General features: G+C 49.5%; 1 protein-coding gene and 1 long non-coding RNA gene across 5 annotated transcripts in view; one reads left to right on the top strand and one right to left on the bottom strand.

Moving 5' to 3' along the window:
* The window catches only part of OSBPL5 (oxysterol binding protein like 5), a 157,630-nt gene that overhangs the window by 69,152 nt on the left and 67,829 nt on the right, over positions 1 to 20,649 (top strand). For all 4 annotated transcript variants that reach the window (XM_063946331.1, XM_063946328.1, XM_063946329.1 and 1 more), the window contains exon 2: positions 15,561 to 15,717. In XM_063946331.1, coding sequence (XP_063802401.1) covers positions 15,582 to 15,717 — 136 coding nt within the window. In that variant the 5' untranslated portion in view covers positions 15,561 to 15,581. The remainder of the gene's footprint in view (positions 1 to 15,560; positions 15,718 to 20,649) is intronic.
* The window catches only part of LOC134970333 (uncharacterized), a 54,553-nt gene that overhangs the window by 16,271 nt on the left and 17,633 nt on the right, over positions 1 to 20,649 (bottom strand). Inside the window, exon 2 of the long non-coding RNA XR_010189764.1 lies at positions 10,053 to 10,240. This is a non-coding gene — a long non-coding RNA (uncharacterized LOC134970333). The remainder of the gene's footprint in view (positions 1 to 10,052; positions 10,241 to 20,649) is intronic.

The following is a 20,649-nucleotide window of genomic DNA, read 5'->3' as shown; positions in this document are numbered from 1 at the left end:
TGAGGGCCCATGTTAATAAATATACATAAAAATGTATGTCTAGACAAACTACCCAAGGCGTGCATATATCCGTGTGACCGCACACCAAATAGTGGTATATCTACCCTATAAAATGGCGCCCGTTGTGACAAAATAAGATAAAACCGATACAGAATAGGCAGGAAAAATAGCTCAGAAAAAGGTGATAAATTTAATTACTTTTTTACTGAATAAACATATAACTGGATAACAGTGCAAGAGAATAAAACAGTCCTGACAGAGATATTGCGGAAATCTAGGTTTGATGCACATGACAGTCCCCGTACAACGAATGAGAATGTTCTGAGCGTCCTAATATATTAAGCTCTTGTAACTCTATCAGTGCTTAAATTTGGGTTGGTGAGCGCCCTCTTCAGACAGCTCTGGCACACTAGCTCCTGGAGTACGAAGAGCGATTCATTGAGATCTCTCCGCCTCCTACGCGGCTTTGAATGCGCTTGCGTGCCCTGCCATCGCTGTCCAATGGAGAAGGCAGGATTATGGCAGCATGTGCGTCGCAATATGAATAAACATTTATCTAAGCCTAGAGCTGGCCAAACTGGTCCTCGAGATCTACCAACAGGTCATGTTTTCCAGCCCGCCTGTGGATCTGTGGAATGTGTCAGTTAGGAAAGAATACGCCACATGTTTGATATAATGTGACAGTAACGACTACATCTGTGCACCAGCTAGGTGGTCTGGAAAACATGAACTGTTGGTAGATCTCGAGGACTGGTTTGGCTAGCCCTGTTTTAGCCCATTCAAGGAAAGCGAACGATCACCGCACACAAAGGTAATGGACAGTGGTGGTGGTAGGTGTGGGCGCCCAGGGCACTGCGCCCTGAGGGCGCGGCCGCAGTCACCATGCCAGCGCCATCTGAATTGCGTGCAACCCCCACCCCACTGCCCGCCTCCTGTTTTCCGCACCCTGTCCCCTGCTGAAAGGCTCTACCTGGTAATGCGTACGAGGCTCTACCTGGTGCAATGTGTATGAGGCTCTACCTGGTGCAATGTGTATGAGGCTCTACCTGGTACAGTGTGCATGAGGCTCTACCTGGTGCAATGTGTATGAGGCTCTACCTTGTGCAATGCGTATGAAGCTCTACCTGGTGCAATGCGTATGAGGCTCTACCTGGTGCAATGCGTATGAGGCTCTACCTGGTGCAATGCGTATGAGGCTCTACCTGGTGCAATGCGTATGAAGCTCTACCTGGTGCAATGCGTATGAGGCTCTACCTGGTGCAATGCGTATGAGGCTCTACCTGGTGCAATGCGTATGAAGCTCTACCTGGTGCAATGCGTATGAGGCTCTACCTGGTGCAATGCGTATGAGGCTCTACTTGGTGCAATGTGTATGAGGCTCTACCTGGTGCAATGTGTATGAGGCTCTACCTGGTGCAATGCGTATGAAGCTCTACCTGGTGCAATGCGTATGAGGCTCTACCTGGTGCAATGCGTATGAGGCTCTACCTGGTGCAATGCGTATGAGGCTCTACCTGGTGCAATGCGTATGAAGCTCTACCTGGTGCAATGCGTATGAGGCTCTACCTGGTGCAATGCGTATGAGGCTCTACTTGGTGCAATGTGTATGAGGCTCTACCTGGTGCAATGTGTATGAGGCTCTACCTGGTGCAATGTGTATGAGGCTCTACCTGGTGCAATGTGTATGAGGCTCTACCTGGTGCAATGTGTATGAGGCTCTACTTGGTGCAATGTGTATGAGGCTCTACCTGGTGCAATGTGTATGAGGCTCTACCTGGTGCAATGTGTATGAGGCTCTACTTGGTGCAATGTGTATGAGGCTCTACCTGGTGCAATGTGCATGAGGCTCTACTTATTTTACTTCGCTGTAGCGTCCCTCTTTAGTGCAGCGAGATGAGAGTGACTACCATACGTCTATATATTTGTGTCTCTTTAATTCCTGTGCTGAGAATGTTGGAGACTCGATGGCGAGATGCGGACGGGTTTTAAAAAGCTTTCTAGATCCTATCCCTGTCGGTCTCTGTTACTCACTGGATTAGCGTTTAATCTTTCCTCCGCTGTCTAGATACTGGCTGGGCCGCACTGAGACTTAACAGGCTCTAGATTTCTCTGCCAATGTCATAATAATTGGGACTGGGATCCAGGAGCCGAGGCTCTGTCTGTTCCACTGCCCTGCTTCATTAATTTGACAAATGACATCCCCCAAGTTGGAGTAATGTAACCTCTCTGATGGAGGTAATGTGCGTCACAGGCCATAAATCTATATGGATTCCGCTCCTGACCACATCCCCGGTGTCGTTAGTGTAAAGCAAATAGATTGTGCATTTAGTTAATGGTGTATGAGCCCCCTGGGAACGTGTGGGTTCTCCATAGAGCGGACAAGCCCACTCATTTAAAGGATCCATCTGTGCAAAAGGCCTGGTGCAAATTGTGGGTGAAGGCAATCAATAGGGAGACGCAGATAGTGCTGGTCTTCTGTCCATTACATAATATATAAGGGGGGGGGGGGGGGGGGGGGGGGGGGTCTATGACATTCATGGCCCAGGTGTCTGAGTTATTACACCCGGCTGTTTACTCACCTGCGCTGGTTACTCGTTAAGTTGTTGTTGTGCTAATTGCTGCATCTAATTGCTGCATCTCTGGTCTCTGCGGATCTGGAACATGGTAAACCTGCCCGGGCAAAGATCTGCCTCCCAGCGGTGCAATTACATCTTGTTATACTTACAGGTTCTGTGCTCCCACAATATAATTGCATTAGTGAAAATGTTATTTCTTAGCAAGCTGCTGGCAGTCAGATAAACATGCTGGGGGGAGGGGGGGGGGGAAGAGAGAGAGTGTATCAAACTACGGAGAGAGATAAAGTACCAACCAATCGGCTCCTAACTCACTTTGGGTTCTTGCCTTTAGGTTGACAGCACTTAGATCGACACTTATTAGGTTGACCACTATTGCTCGACATGGTCAGTAGATCGACATGGCAAAGGTCGACACATAAAAAGGTTGACATGAGTTTCACTTTTTTTTTTTTTTTCATACTTAACGACCCACGTGGACTACGATTAGGAATAGTAACCTGTGCCAAGCGCAGCCGTAGCGGAACAAGGCACATTGCCCGAAGCATGGCGAGCTGATACGATGCACTAATTGGGGTTCCCGGTCACTTTACGAAGAAAACGGCACAAAAAATAGAATAAAAAACTCTCGTCAACCTTTTTCCATGTCGACCTAATGATCATTTCAACCTTTCAGGTCAACCTAGTCACTGTCGACCAACAGTGGTCGACCTAATGACTGTCAACCTAGTTACTGTTGACACTATGATCCACACCCCTCACTTGACAGGGTGTATTCTCTCTCTTTCTCTTTTTCTCTTTCTCTTTCTTTTTTTTCTTTTTGTTCTTTCTCTTTTCTTCATTTTGTCCCAAGGGTTTTTCGATGGGCGTTCTACAGTAAGTAAACTTATTATTATTATTTTTTTGTGCAATGCTTAATCCAAATAAGAAGATTTTTCCCGTGAGGGCCCCGGATTTATTTATCACAATCTGCATTTTTAATGTGGATTTGAACGTTTATTTTCACCTGCAATTCGCAAAGTGAAAATTCATATTTTGTGTGTCAGGATGGGCATTGTGTTCTTGCTGGGGCACAATAAGAGCCAGTCGCTGCCAATCCCTGGAAGTGGAGTGATGGATTGCGCTGTCATTCTGCTTGTGAGTTCAGTGTCGGCGCCTGTGCAGCGGAGGTGCGGCTGTCTGCTGTGGGGGCCCGCTCTGTATGTTGCTGCCTCTCCGTCTGCCCCATAGGCACAGAGCTGGCCAGGGTATAAGTAACACCAGTGCAGCAATCACAGTTAGTACATAGAATTCTCACAGAGCATAAAGGCCGCCTGGTCCGCTGCCTGCTTCCCTGAGTTATATTCTGGCAAACAGATGGTGAGGTGAGCAAGGACCCAGCGTGATGCTGGCAGGTGGTGATTATGCCCGTTCCTTCTCTGCGTCTTATACACAGAAGAGCAGGGCTGCCATCAGAAATTGTGGGGCCCGGGACTGACAAAATAGACAGGGCCCTCCCCCTCCCAAAAAAAAAAAAAGATTCTGCCGCACTGCTCCACCCCTATGTGATGTCATACATAGAGATGTTACATGCAGGTGGAGCATTGAGGACCTGCAGGAATGACTCACGGAGAGATGATGCACAGGGAAGGCTTCTTTTAAGAAGTTCTCCAGGTATTGGTGGTAGGAGCCAGGGTTGGGCCCTCTCTCTGTAAGGACCTGGGACTCCAGTCCCTGCAGTCCCCCCCCCTGGTGGCTGCCCTGCAGAGGAGCACATGTCCCGCAGGCGGGTACCTCTGCCTGCACCTAGCAGTACATAAATGGACGGGTAATGATCTATCGCGCTGCATTTGTAACTGTACTGCGCAATTCCTGGACGCAATTATACTGTATATACTGTTAAAGCTAAAAATTGATTGTAAACCTCCCCCCACCCCACTAATTCACAATCTAATTTGTATTAAAATCAAGCAGGAGAGATTAAAATAATAAACTCCAACATATTTGGCTCCTTGGCGCAAAACTGAATTTTTCTAAAAACCATTTTGATTTTTTTTTTCCTTTTTTCTAATTGATATGTTTTTACGACTATTATCCCTTATGGTCCCGTTACACATGCCGAGTCGCTAGTTTTCGCATGCATTAAGTAACTGGCCCATTTAGCAAACTCCAACGGCGAGATGTAATAGCGGCTGAGATAGCTGGAAGCGTGGGATGCCGGCTGATATCTGTTTTTAGTTTGTTTGTTTTTAAAGCGCCAATCCTTTTACAAGGCATGGTTTTCAGAGTTTGTTTGTATGCTGAACTGGCGTCATTTTCAGATAGTGTTGGTTCCGAATGCCACGCTTTTTGGCGTTTTGGATGCCCCTACCCCCAGTGGCCCTCTGTGCACATGGCGAATTGCCCCAATACATAAGTAGACGCAGCTGCAACTTGCAGATTGGATATTGGGCCTTCATTAAAGACTATGGTGGTCATTCCGAGTTGTTCGCTCGCTAGCAGTTTTTAGCAGCCGTGCAAACGCTATGCCGCCTCCCACTGGGAGTGTATTTTAGCTTAGCAGAAGTGCGAATGAAAGGATCGCAGAGCGGCGGTAAACTTTTTTTTGTGTGTGTGCAGTTTTAGAGTAGCTCAATACTTACTCAGCACTTGCGATCACTTCAGAATGTTCAGTTCCTGTTTTGACGTCACAAACCCGCCCAGCCACGCCTGCGTTTTTCCTGGCACGCCTGCGTTTTTCCAAACACTCCCAGAAAACGGTCAGTTGACACCCGGAAACGCCCTCTTCATGTCAATCACTCTGCGGCCAGCAGTGCGACTGAAAAGCTTCGCTAGACCCTGTGTGAAACGACATAGTTCGCTGCATTTGTATGATGTGCGTGCACATTGTGCCGCATGCGCAGAAGTGCCATTTTTTTTTGCCTCATCGCTGCGAACGAATGCAGCTAGCGATCAACTCGGAATGACCACCTATGCCATCAATCTTAAGCCTATTTGTACGGGTGTGATATACAGTACGTGACCGGCGTTTGGGATGCTGGCGGTCAGACAGCGACATCCTGATGGTGAGAATCCCGACATATACTTACCATAGCCACAACCCTCTCTTCCTGCAGCCTAACCCTAACCCTCCTTTGGTGTGGCTAACCCTCCCCACAGCCTAGGCCTAACCCATGCTCCAGACTAACCCACCTGTCCTATTATTCTAGTCCTCGTTGTGCAAGAGACAAGGTCACAGTGCTGGTTCCCTGCGTCTAACATTATCGTCGTCCTCGCCCCCCCCCTCCCCCGGCCGCTTCCTCAGCCAGCACACGCCATTATCTCACATCACTGACTATGTAGGTTATATGTCCGAGTAACGGAACCTGTGTAGGACAGATGGACTATTGGCGGTCTGATAATACCAGTCTGAGCAGGGGTCTGGTACATGCCTGTACTGTGGGAGGTGAGAGGTCTCCCTCCTCTATAGGTGCCTCTGATTCTATTAGATGGGGGGAGGGGGTCTGAGCTGTGCTCCTTTCTGCATTATGGAATACGGGGTCTGTGCTGCCTCCGGTGAATGTCCTCTTTACAGATCACTGCAATAGAAGCCTCTGATTGTATATTGTGTATATTGCACTGCTGACCTCCCTGGTAAAACCCTCACTCTCCGTATCTCCGTATAACCCTATAGAAGCCTCTGATTGTTTCTTTTCTTTTCCTTCTCATTGGATTACAGGAAAAGTAAAATAAAGATTTAAGGGCCAATCGAGTTGTTCGCTAGCAGATTTCAATCGCTGCGCTGCGATCAGGCAAAAAAAGGCACTTCTGCGCCTGCGTATGCGGCGCAATGCGCACGCGTGTCGTACTATTACAACGAACGATGTAGTTTCACACAGGATCTAGCGAAGCTTTTCAGTCGCACAGGCAGCCGCAGAGTGATTGACATGAAGTGGGTGTTTCTGGGTGTCAACTGATCGTTTTCAGGGAGTGTTCGAAAAAACGCAGGCGTGCCAGGAAAAACGCAGGCGTGGCTGGGCGAACGCAGGGCGTGTTCGTGATGTCAAAACAGGAACTGAATAGTCTGAAGTGATCGCAAGCGCTGAGTAGGTCTGGAGCTACTCTGAAACTGCACAAAAATATTTTGTAGCCGCTCTGCGATCCTTTCGTTTGCACTTCTGCTAAGCTAAAATACACTCCCAGTGGGAGGCGGCATCGCATTTGCACGGCTGCTAAAAACTGCTAGCGAGCGAACAACTCGGAATGAGGGCCAATGTACTAAGTGTGGAGAGAGATAAAGTACCAGCCAATCAGCTCCTAGCTGCCATGTCACAGGCTGTGTTTGAAAAAATGCCAGTTAGGAGCTGATTGGCTGGTACGTTATCTCTCTCCACTTTATCTCTCTCCCAGGCTTTGTACATTAGGATCCTTGGTTTTAAAAATGTATCCTGACATTAAATATGATCAATCATTACAAAATGTTTGTTAGACGCCTCGGAATGCTGGTGCTTTAATTTCAGGATTACTTCCGTAACCTTTTTTAGTCCTGGCCGTTCATGGCCGGTATTAGCCAGAGATTAAAGTCAAATGGTCTCCCCAGCATCTTACTTGGGGTCAGAGGGGAGCTGGAGCCCCTTACATTGTAGCCAATCCCATGTATCAGTATAATACATTACAAATTAAGCGCACAGCCCCGACTCATTGCTCCTCCTGTCCTCCGCCTTCCTCCTCTTCCCAGCAGCCTGCACCAGCTCTGGCTCCTCCTAGCCCGCCTTCCTCTTCCTTACCCACCTGTGTGTCCTCCTCCTGGCTCTACCTACCTCTAATCCGGCCCACCCACCTCTTCCCAGCTCTGCCTCTGGCCTGCCTCCCTTCTCTTCCCTATCCACCTGTGTTCTCCTGGCTCTACCTACCTCTAATCCAGCCCACCCACCTCTTCCCAGCTCTGCCTCTACCTCCCTTCTCTTCCCTATCCACCTGTGTTCTCCTGGCTCTACCTACCTCTAATCCAGCCCACCCACCTCTTCCCAGCTCTGCCTCTACCTCCCTTCTCTTCCCTATCCATCTGTGTTCTCCTGGCTCTACCTACCTCTAATCCAGCCCACCCACCTCTTCCCAGCTCTGCCTCTGGCCTGCCTCCCTTCTCTTCCCTATCCACCTGTGTTCTCCTGGCTCTACCTACCTCTAATCCAGCCCACCCACCTCTTCCCAGCTCTGCCTCTACCTCCCTTCTCTTCCCTATCCACCTGTGTTCTCCTGGCTCTACCTACCTCTAATCCAGCCCACCCACCTCTTCCCAGCTCTGCCTCTACCTCCCTTCTCTTCCCTATCCACCTGTGTTCTCCTGGCTCTACCTACCTCTAATCCAGCCCACCCACCTCTTTCCAGCTCCGCCTCTACCTCCCTTCTCTTCCCTATCCACCTGTGTTCTCCTGGCTCTACCTACCTCTAATCCAGCCCACCCACCTCTTTCCAGCTCCTCCTCTACCTCCCTTCTCTTCCCTATCCATCTGTGTTCTCCTGGCTCTACCTACCTCTAATCCAGCCCACCCACCTCTTTCCAGCTCCGCCTCTACCTCCCTTCTTTTCCCTATCCACCTGTGTTCTCCTGGCTCTACCTGCCTCTAATCCAGCCCACCCACCTCTTTCCAGCTCCGCCTCTACCTCCCTTCTTTTCCCTATCCACCTGTGTTCTCCTGGCTCTACCTGCCCCTCCTCCCTGTACTCGGAACGTGTGTAGTGCGTTATATTTGGATGATGATTGAATCATTGGGAATTATATCCTGCAAGTAATAATTGATAAATAGTCCCCAGATCCTCTAATACAGCAGACAGAACTCTCCATCCCATCTATGGAGAGCTATAGGCGTTGGCAAAGCCGACACGTCTGGAAGCAGCTGACCGCTTTCTCTAAACCACACGGTAACAACGCGGCTTTCCAGGTGTATGTGAATCCAGTCACTGCGCCAGTGTGCATCTCTTCCCATTTTCCGTACTGTGCCTGTGCTGTTCGGCCTTTTCCTTCTCCCGTCCATTCCTCTCTATGCGACAGCAGACGTAAGCGCCAGAATCCTGCAACTCTGCATAAGCACAAATGCCTGCGGCTGCACAGGAGTGGGCCTAATTCAGCATCGGTCGTAGATGTGTGAAAGATTGCACATCTACGACCCACTACGCGGACATGCGGGTCCAGCCCACCTGCAAACATGCAAGCACATCGCAAGACTACGACGCACTCGCATGTTTAGGGTTGCCTACGCAGCCTAGCTGCTGAGGCAGATGGATAATCGCCATATTTCGTGTCGCATCGTCTCTGGGTGACTTCGCATGGCCTGCCCCGCAAGCGGTCCGGACGTGCCTGCGTTGTCCAGGCTGCGCCCCTGCAACGCCGCCCCCGAAGCGCCAATGCGAGGCCCCCTCCCGCCCCACGAACGCCTCTGCCTGTCAGCCAAGCAGAGGCGTTCGCACATGTGAGATGCCGTTGAATATCAGTGTGCACACGCTTCAAAGGCCACAGCATGCGAACGCTGTCGTAGCGGCGTTCCATGCTGAATCGGGGCCCAGAGCTATGTACTGCAAGTTCTGCCACTACACTGGTACAGGTCTCTGCAGCCACCACCAAGTTTGGTGTGCGGAGGTCTGTCATGCAGTATGATTAAATGCACATAGGGGGGCGATTCAGATTTTTAATGGGCGCCCATCAGAGCAATTCAATTGTTGCTCTGATTGGGCACCCATTACCTTTTAAGTGCCCAAAAGCATCAAGTTTAGCTGCGCAAAGCCGCTAAACCCGACTAGTGGGCATGACGGGAAAAGTCCCATTTGGGCGCCTAAACCGGATATTTCGCACATTTCTGCTCCCCACCGCTGGAGGCTGCAAGCAGAATTAATCGAATTGCTCCCATTGGGTACCTTCTAGTAGCCATCTCCTAAAACAAAACAACAAACAATTGAATTGCCCTCACAATGTGCAGTATCTAGTTTCCTGAACAACACTGGATGTCCATGCAGAGCCCCAGATAACTGCAGGCAAGACCAGAACGTGGCCTCCCCTGCATAGTAACTGCTATTGGCAGATACAGTATGTGTAACTTGGAAGAATCAGGTAAGCTAATATTCACTTACAAATCCTGCAAGCTTCCCGCCGCTAGTTACAATACATCAATCCAGTCTTAGCCAGATTAAGGGGGGTGAGCAGAGGATACTGTATCCGGGGCCCCCATTGTCAGGGGGGTCCCCCGGCCGGAGCACACGGACATCACTAGCTCTCCCTCTTGTGCAGCAGCAGAACCAGGCATCCTGGGATGTGAGCAGGACAGTATGCAGTGCAGGAATAGACACAGGAGTATCAGGTTTCATGACCTACCGATGGAGCTTCCTGACCAGAGGAGAGGTAGGGGGGAGAGGGGGGCTTACATTGTAGTAAGTGACAGTCAGGGAAGGCGTTATCAGAGGATGAGACATGTATAGATGCATAGGGGCACAGAATTGTCTTGTTCATCTTTAAAATATTCCCTTTACCTGACTTGTTACATCTTTGGACAGAAGCTTCATTTATTTTGAGAAGGAGAAATCCGGGAGTCCAGCTTGGCGCAGTCGTCGCCCTTCAGCTTTATCTGCGCTGGCAGCATGTCTCTGGTAAAGGTCACAGCTGACGGAACGCAGAACGCTTCCTGCCCGCGCTCTCCGCAGATGCTGAAATTCTTTATCTGGTGCAGTAAAAATAACGTAATTAGTAAAACAGTCCATATGTCGCTGATTGGTGAGACGGCTCCTTCTGGGCTGGAAAAGTTGTACATATGGGAGTGTATGTCTATCATCCAGTATTCATGTGTCAGGATGAGGATCAGAGAGCTAAAATAAAACTGATTATTATGCCGGTGGTTTGGCGGCAGAGAAGCACCGCACCGTACAGTTCTCGCAGGATGCAGTTTCCAAGTCTTCTAAATGTAAAGCAAAATTGTGTTTGTTGCAAATGAAAGTCTAGGTTTGGAGTTACCGGGGCTGGTGCGGAGCTGAACGCGCGCCGGTTTGCCAGCGTCGCCATATCTTCAGCGGCATCTTCGCGCCTGCGCAGGTTAATGGAAAGCTACTGGCACAGTGCAAGAGACACAGGGGTCTATTCATGAAGCAGTGAAAAGAGTGGAGAAGTGAGCCTGTGGAGAAGTTGCCCATGGCAACCAATCAGCTGCTTCGTACAACTGTATAGTATAAAAATTATAAATATTACATCAATGTTGATTGGTTGCCATGGGCAACTTCTCCACTTTTATCACTGCTTCATGAATAGACCGCATAGAGAGTCTTTTTTGGCACCATATTTAAGAAGCCATCACCAGAAATTTGGCGCCACCGGCACCTGGTAAGCTGGGAATACCCTCTTCTGTCTGCAGGGTGTAGAATGTGCCCCCCCCCCCCCTTCCCCAGCTCGGGTTATTATGAAGGAAACTTACTAAGCCTTAGAGTGAGATAAAGTACCAGCCAATCAGATCCGGTCATGTTTCAAACATGGGGGTCTATTCATAGAGCAGTGAAAAGAGTGGAGAAGTTGCCTTTGGCAACCAATCAGCTGCTATGTATAATTTTTTTCGAATGCACTTGATGTTGCCTCAGTGTTGATTGGTTGCCATGGGCAACTTCTCCACTCTTTTAGACCCCACAGCCTGTAACATGGCAGTTAGGAACTGATTGGCTGATACCTAATCTCTCTCCAAGGTTTGGTACATATCCCCCTTACATGCACCGTACACCCTGAATGTGGATAAATCTGCCTCTTCACACGGTATCACCACTTGTACTGCATAATGGGTGTGATTCTTACAATCTGTCCTTGTTCAGTGGGTGTAGATCAGCGCATAGAGCACGATCACCTCTGTCTCTGCCCGTGGGCGTACGATGACCCATAGGGCCATACTAGTGCACACCAAGTCATTATGGAAAATAAGATGCTCAGTAAAGTAGCGAATATAAGATATAAATGAAAATGGACAGATCAGTGTAAATAACAATAACTAATAATCAGAAGTCCTTGTACAGCACAGGGGGGGGGGGGGGGGGGAGGGGGGGTTTCTTCTCTTTTGGACAGAAGCTCAGGGAATAAGACTGAGGTAAAAAAAAATGCCTCTGTAGTGTAATACGTTATATAAAATTACTGTGTGTGATAGTGGGGAGATGGGGTAAAATACAAACTTCCGGTAAAGCAATTACTGGCATCACGTAAAATCCTTTCCTATAGCGCTCAGACGATGTGCGGCCTCTGTCACGAGTAAAGACAAATGGATTTTATTCCAATTATCAAGTTAAACTAGACCTTGCGCCTGGCATCAGATATGAATTACACACTAGACGTGGCCCTGGGGAGACGGCTCTGCGCGCTAGACGTGGCCCTGGGGAGACGGCTCTGCGCGCTAGACGTGGCCCTGGGGAGACGGCTCTGTGCGCTAGACGTGGCCCTGGGGAGACGGCTCTGCGCGCTAGACGTGTCCCTGGGGAGACGGCTCTGCGCGCTAGACGTGGCCCTGGGGAGATGGCTCTGCGCGCTAGACGTGGCCCTGGGGAGACGGCTCTGCGCGCTAGACGTGGCCCTGGGGAGACGGCTCTGCGCGCTAGACGTGGCCCTGGGGAGACGGCTCTGCGCACTAGACGTGGCCCTGGGGAGACGGCTCTGCGCGCTAGACGTGGCCCTGGGGAGACGGCTCTGCGCGCTAGACGTGGCCCTGGGGAGACGGCTCTGCGCGCTAGACGTGGCCCTGGGGAGACGGCTCTGCGCGCTAGACGTGGCCCTGGGGAGACGGCTCTGCGCGCTAGACGTGGCTCTGGAGAGGCGGCTCTGCTTGTGCCTGGGAAACTGTTATGGATCTGCCCATAAGTTTTAGCACTAAGGGGGGAGACGTATCAAAGCTTGGCGAGAGATAGTGTACCAACCAATCAGCTCCTGTCTGTCATTTTTCAAACCGTCTGTCATGAGAGTTGAGAGCTGATTGGTTGGTACTTTGGGCCAGATTTCAAGTTCAGATGCACAACACATGCACATTTCAGCACATGCGTGCGCACGCCGGTGCGCGTATGTGCAAGGTCCTAAGACCTGGAGGGGGGAGGAACGGGGCATCAATTCCGCATTTTGTGGGCGTTGACACTCTGCTTAAGGGATGCGGTCCACAACTCAGGCGTGTCCGGACCGTTGCTGGGGTGGGCTGCGGCGGCTGCGTGACGTCACACGCAGCTGCTGTGACCCAAAAGATGGCGGCCCAACGCAGCTAGGCAGGGGGCTGTCTTAATCATTCAAACACATCGCTGTATAGCAATGCGCTCGCATGTTAGCGTGGGGACCCGGCATACGGTGCGGCCTTGCCCTGTGTCGAGCCCCCCCCCCCCCCCCCCCGCATGTTATAGATGTGCGATTTTTGGCAAGACTACAACTCAAGTTGAATTATATCTCTCTCCAAGCTTTGATACATCTCCCCCAGGTCTGGTAGCATCACGCAGCCTCCTTCACCACATGAAATGACGCCCTGAGACCACAGTCTGGGCAGCGTTACAGAATAGTTGGACATATAATAATAACTATCACGAAACTGAAGTTTGACTAAAAACCCTTTCCGTAAACAATTGGATTCTCCTCTAAATATAGAGCCTTTTATAAGCCATAATCTAGCGCCGGTGTAGTCATATATTAGTCATACAGAGATGGGAGCTGTTACTGTATTCAGCACTGAATTATAAATGTTCTCTGCGGAACAGCAAATTGCAAACCTCATATAGAGAGCGGTGGAGAAATGGTTCCGTGTATTTAATCTGCTGATTGCAGCAATAAATGTCTCTAAGGCTAGGAACACATTACAGCGATGTCCGTACGATGAAACATCGCATTCATCTGCATGTGTAAAAGCTGCTACTACTACTACAAGTGTTTCACGTTCTAAAGGATCCAGATATGGACTTGTAAAACCTGCCTTGGAACTTTCTCTGTGGGATTTTGACTTTACAGCACCGATTGGAGAGACCCAGTTTCTACACAAATGGCACAGCTTGCTTGCTGTTAATTTTCAAGCCTCTGGAAGTCTCCGTCGTCACGGGTAACACCAGCTGTACTCCTTTCTTTTCCCCAGGGAACTTTGCCCATTGTTTTAGTCCGGGATCCTCTGTGGACACTCATTAGCAGCCATTTTCATTTTATTCATAGCTCAATTTATGCCCTAAAGTTTCATGTGTATATGTGAATTTTTATTCATGGTTTTAGTACGTGATGTTTAGTTAATAAACCAAATTGTGATTTTACATTCATCCACAGTTATTTAATTATTTATTATTGGAGAAACAGCGCCAGCTCTATTGTTTTTCTTCGGTTTTTTTTGTTTTTTTTAATCTGCATGGCCCTTGCCTGCGATATCGCAAGTCCGACAGGCGAGGTCACAGACGACCCGCAGGAGTGCGCATCATGCGACGTATCATCTGTACACGCTAGACTATATCGTTCTGACGCGGCCGCATCGTACGTGATAACGTCTAAATTGTACGCACCCTAACTGGTGTTCTGATTAAGATATTGACTGAAAAATATTCAATATGTTTATTATACTAAGAATGTCCAATTTCAATTCCCTGAGAAGTTCCGTGTCCAGATATTAACTTTTATTTATATGGCACCACAAAATGTACGCAGACCTGAGACGTGACAATCTGAGGTGATTTGATAGGGTTTTGTATATACAGTGGCTGCTGATGTCGTCATTTATGATTGAGGTCTGACGTCCTCACATGCGTTGGGGAAACCTGCATTATAAGGTTTATATTATGACATAGGAAGTCCGCTCCGCCTATTGCCGTGTGTTGTGTTCTGTGGTTCCTGAACCCGATGACTTCTACTTTCCCTATAACATACAGTAGGGCACGCGCGCTCCCTATATAAGTCACGTACGATAAGACAGCTGTATGTTATAATTGGTGTCAGGACTCGGCAATTATACAATTATTGTGCGTGCGAATCTCTCCTCTGTACAACCGCTAATCTGTGTTTTCCTGACAATGTGGACTGTAATTACCCACCAGCCAGGAGCGGCGATAATACAGTATATATTGATGACTGTATTACACAGAGAACAATGGCTCCTATTAGCAGCAGCCATCGCCGCTGTTTATCCCGCCGTCACACGCGGTGCACCGTGTTATTTCAACATTAGGACAATTGTACTGTTGGCACCGAGCAGCGCAATGTGTTCGGTTACTGCCGTCACTGAGCCTGTGGTCCTGACTCTGTCTGTATCCGGCATTCCTGAGATGTTGTATAAAACCACCCATCCGGCCCATCCCTGCCACGTGCTGCGAGGGCTGCCGGGGGGGTCTGACCGCACATGCACAGCGGCCATTTTTGGCGGAAGGTTCCAGGGGATAAGTGGGCCCCATAGTCCAGTGTCTCTGTCCTCATGGAACCCTGACGGTGAAAGGTAACGCAGGAATGCTTGGTGCCACCTGTAGATCTGGTGATAGTCAGCACGTCTGTGCCCCAGCTAGATGGGGTGGAAAACATGCACTGTTGGCTCCATGAGGACCGGCTTTGAGGAACACGGCTCTAGTCTGTGAGTTGGGATGTGCAGTGTATATGACGTGTGCACCCATCCATTTGATAAATATCTTTGTGGCCCAATATTTGCCCAACACAGAAAATGGAGACAAGTGGTCAGAGCCTTTATTATAACGTAACTGGGAGGAAGCCAGGTGAGGCCCAGCCAGCGGGTTACAGTACTTGTGCACGTTGCCAGGTGACATGAAGGACACGTGGGCCACAACAGGGAGGACACCCACAAACTAGGAAGAACACCTGGTCCTTTATAAAGCCACATCCTGGAGACTTCCCCTGACAGGCCCTTGTCTGCATTGTGACGGGCTGGAAACCCCCTAAACCCCCTCCTGGAACTGCTTCACACCTCAGCTTCCTGCTCGTCATGTCTTGTATCCCATGAAACCATCAGAAAACTTTCTATTCTGTTCCCTCAATCCTCTGATACATTGTACTTTTTTATATTTTTTCAGAAAACCTCCCCGGCGCACAGAATGAAGGAGGAGAATTTATTCCGGCGCAGGTTCTCCTTGTGTCCTGCCACCGTCACCCCTCAGAAGGCCGACAACAACAAGCTGACGCGGAATTTGTCATTTGGGGCTGACAATGATATCAATACTCTTAGCACAGGTGAGTTTTATCTGTTATCACCAGGATATAGCGTTGCACTTATAGGGTGCCTGTCGCTCTACCACCATGGGGGCAGCCCCCCACCCCACGTGGCACTTACTCCACATGCTGCGTTATGCAGACCCCCATCCCATGTGGCACTCCCTGCACATGCTGCGTTATGCAGACCCCTATCCCACGTGGCACTCACTGCACATGCTGGATTATACAGACCCCCATCCCACGTGGCACTCACTTCACATGCCGCGTTATACAGACCCCCTCACATGTGGCACTCACTGCACATGCCGCGTTATACAGACCCCCTCACACGTGGCACTCCCTGCACATGCTGCGTTATGCAGACCCCTATCCCATGTGGCACTCCCTGCACATGCTGTGTTATGCAGACCCCTATCCCACGTGGCACTCACTGCACATGCTGGATTATACAGACCCCCATCCCACGTGGCACTCACTGCACATGCCGCGTTATACAGACCCCCTCACACGTGGCACTCACTGCACATGCTGCGTTATACAGACCACCTCACACGTGGCACTCACTGCACATGCTGCGTTATACAGACCCCCTCACACGTGGCACTCACTGCACATGCCGCGTTATACAGACCCCCTCACACGTGGCACTCACTGCACATGCTGCGTTATACAGAGCCCCATCCCACATGGCACTCACTGCACATACTGGGCGGGATTCAATTCTTTTCACCCCTTTTCACACCCATTCTGTTTCTGAACTCAGGGACGTTGTATCATTATTTCAGCTCGCTACCCCTGGAGTAGCGAGGCACCCAACCCTTTGTACAGCTAAACCTGATTACTATGGGCGCAATATGCGCGATAACAGAGATCATTTTAGAAAGGAAATTGGGCGTGATATATCATTTGAATCTCACCCACTGCGTTATACAGACCCCCATCCCACATGGCACTCACTGCACATGCCGCGTTATACAGACCCCCTCACACGTGGCACTCACTGCACATGCTGCATTATACAGACCCCATCCCACGTGGCACTCACTGCACATACTGCGTTATACAGACCCCCATCCCACATGGCACTCACTGCACATGCCGCGTTACACAGACCCCCTCACACGTGGCACTCACTGCACATGCCGCGTTACACAGACCCCCTCACACGTGGCACTCACTGCACATGCCGCGTTATACAGACCCCATCCCACGTGGCACTCACTGCACATGCTGCATTATACAGACCCCCATCCCACGTGGCACTCGCTGCAAATACTGCGTTATACAGACCCACGTGCCACTTGCTGCACATGCTGCGTTATACAGACCCCCAATCCCACGTGGCACTCGCAGCACATACTGCATTATACAGACCCCCATCCCACGTGCCACTTGCTGCACATGCTGCGTTATACAGACCCCCATACCACGTGGCACTCGCTGCACATGCTGCATTATACAGACCCCCATCACACATGGCATTAGCTGCACATGCTGCATTATACAGACCCCCTCACACGTGGCACTCACTGCACATGCTGCATTATACAGACCCCCATCCCACGTGGCACTCACTGCACATGCTGCATTATACAGACCCCCTCACACGTGGCACTCACTGCACATGCTGCATTATACAGACCCCCATCCCACGTGGCACTCACTGCACATGCTGCATTATACAGACACCCTCACACGTGGCACTCACTGCACATGCTGCGTTATACAGACACCCTCACACGTGGCACTCACTGCACAGACCAATTTATTGTTTGCTCTGTATATATGTTTATAACTATACCTCTAGCAGGGCCGGTTCTAGCCCTTGTGGCGCCCTGGGCAAAAATAGAGGCGTGGTTTCATACAGGGGCGTGGTCAGTTACGCTCCCTGTAGAGTTGTGCCCCATAAAAATAAATAAAAAAATGAATATTTACTATCCCCGCTCCTGATTCCCGACCGCTGCTGACCCGCGCCGCCCTGCTCCTCGGATCTATGGGAGTGACGTCATGACGTCTCTCCCATAATACAGCATAGACACTAGAGGTCAATTATGACCCATAGCGTCTATGTGCCAGTCCCACAATGCCGTGCGGTGCGCGATGACGTCATCGCGCACCGCACAGCAAAGGTCCTCTCCACGAAGGGAAACTAGATGGGTAGCGTCTACCCGTCTAGTTTCCTTCACAGCACCGGGGGGCACTGACAAACAGTAGCGGATCTTGCCGTGGCGCGGCGCCCTACAGATGGCGCCGGCGCCCTCCGGAAGGCGGCACCCCGGGCAAAAATCCTGAGTGCCCGTACCAAGATCCGCTACTGACCTCTAGTGCGTCAGTAAAGATATCTTGCAGAATATACTGTATATTTCTCAGTACTCTGTATGTTGTCCTACTATATGCCATGGAGTTCTGTCTGCTGCCAAGTATACAAGGCTACGCTATATTGTATGCCGAATTAAATTTACAAAGCCTTATCTGGTGCCCTGGGTGACGGGTGGCGTCAGTGGCGCATTTCCCATTAGACACGTGCCGGCGGCACTTGTTTCGGGGTGGTACTTGGAGGCTTGTGTTGGTGCTGTCAGACCAAAAAGTCCCAGTAACTGCAAAGTATTTCCCCTGTACTGTACCGTATGCCATCTGTATGGCACGGCACATGCCCCGGTAACCTGCCCTACTGCGTAACTATGATTACAAATAAAAAAAATGTTAAATATAGTATAAAATATAATATTAAATTGGCTATCCTCAAGTGAGGGCTATAACCAATCAACAAAACTAGGCAGGGGAGGGGCGGCTGTTACTGTTGTGTCTACGGGCAACCTCACCCCAAATCTGCCCCTGGGTGGGGCTACCCCTGGTGTCCTGGGTGATGTGTGGGGCCGCCCTGGTGCCCAGGTTGATGCATGACCTTACCCCCCCCCCCTTCCCCCCCCGGTGCCCAATTTAATAACCATTGCTCTTTATATAAAGAATAAGAGAAAAAGCGACATGTCCGTATACAAAGGGAAAATCTCCAGGGATAACTTTGTTAAAGCCTGGAATGTACGTAATGTGGAAACTTGGCAACTGTAAAAAAAAAATCAGAAAATGCAAGTGTGTGTGTGTGGTGTGTGTACGACGTGCGGCTGCTGCCGACACATCGGAATTATGGTTTGTTTTTTTTATATATTTTTTTTATTCTGTTTCAAAAACAGATCTGATGATAATGGTGGTTATTCAGAGATAGGCACGGATCTTGCCTCCCGCAGCAAGATCTGCATCCACCTACTGACGTGCCGGGGTCCGCCCTGCACAGGGCAAGACCACCCAGCGTGTGTATGGCGCCGCCCCGCAATGCAGTTAAATTGTGGATGCATCGATTTGAGGTAGACCCTTTCCTGCACACCCTGGCCGCGCTGACATGTGGTCCGACGCCATTTTTTGTTTTTCTCGGAATGGCTACATGTGATGTCACAAAGTCACCCTGATAATGCTTCCAACACGCCCCCTGTTTGCCCACCATGCCCCCGCAACGCTGCATCAATGCCCCCCTATGGTGGCCACTGTCAATCGCCTTGTGGCCGCATCCTTCCAGGAAGCAGCCACAAGGTGAAGGGTCGCGCACACGCACTTCAGCCGGTGTGCTTGCACAGACCCTTTGGATGAGGCCGCTGCTTATAGATACGCGGCTGTGTCCGGGTCTGAATAGACCCCTATGTACAGGAACGTTTACATGTTGACTTTGCAGGGCAGATTTAGGGGCCTATTTATCACCATCCGCATCCAAGGAAGCAGATATAAGGAGATTACATCGTCCGAATCCTCAGTGCGATAAATGAGTACATCGCACGGATGTATCAATTATTCCAAGCAGGGACAGAACTTGCCGCCTCTGCAGAGTCGACCCTCCCCGTTGTGACTACCCCCACATCCCGTGCCATGGCTCCCCTCCCCCCCCTGCACCGTGAGTATAGTCGCCAATCCAGGGAGCCGGTAATCGCTGCTCCTGCTTGGCTGCTGGGTGTCGGATCCTGTGCTCTGCTGTGACACCCGGTGTTGTAAAGAGAGCTCAGTTTTGCAGCATCACTTTACCGCATCGGGGGGGGGGGGGGGGGGGGGTCACAGCGCAGCATATGGAGGACACTGCACCCGGCACCCTGCAGCGCAGCACCGTCTCGTGGACTGGTAAGTATGTTTTGGGTTGTTGGGTTATTGTTTTTTCGTTTTGTTGTTTTTTTGTTTTTTTTTACCAGTGATCAGCTTTGTGTGTCCATTGGTGTGGGTTACTAAAAATAAATAGTGAATTAAAGGGTTTGGAGCATTTTTTTTCATGAAAACTGCTCCAAATGCCCTTTAATACATTTCAGTGATACTAAAATAATGTGAAAAGGGTGTGAAAATAGAAAATACACTTTTTCAGATTATTTTCGTAAAAATAATGTTAATAAATAGGCCTCTCAGTCCTCTGAGCAGGAATTCTTCATTCATGCAAACTAAAATTAGAGATAAAAAACAAAAAAAAACATAAAATGGAGAGAGAATTTAGCTGGCGCTCCTCAATGTTGTCACAATTTAATGGGTTCCAATACTTTTTACTTGATTGTATAACATGGAACAAAACGAAAATAAAATATGTATAGTGAAGCACAGTGTAATGTAACACGCATAACATCCAAAGATATTTCCAAAGGTAAAATATATACAAATGTTTTACATGGTTACAAAGTAACAAGTAGCGGCATGTCTAAACGAACAGGAGTCTCAGTAAAAAAGTGCAGTGGACGATTGCCAGATTTTTGTGTAAAATTAGAGATGTGCGCCGGACCATTTTTGCTAGTTTTGGTTCTAATTTGTCATCTCTTTTTGGTTTTGTATTTATTCCAAAAATGTACAAAAAAAGCTAAAATTACATCATTTGGGTTTTTGTTGTTGTTCCTAGAGCAGAGGTTCCCAAACTGTGTGCCGTGGCTCCCT

This window comes from Pseudophryne corroboree, chromosome 11, assembly GCF_028390025.1.
Source record: "Pseudophryne corroboree isolate aPseCor3 chromosome 11, aPseCor3.hap2, whole genome shotgun sequence".
Classification (NCBI taxonomy): Eukaryota; Metazoa; Chordata; class Amphibia; order Anura; family Myobatrachidae; genus Pseudophryne; species Pseudophryne corroboree.
Note: the sequence above shows the minus strand (reverse complement) of the source record. Positions and strands in the feature narration are given on the sequence as shown.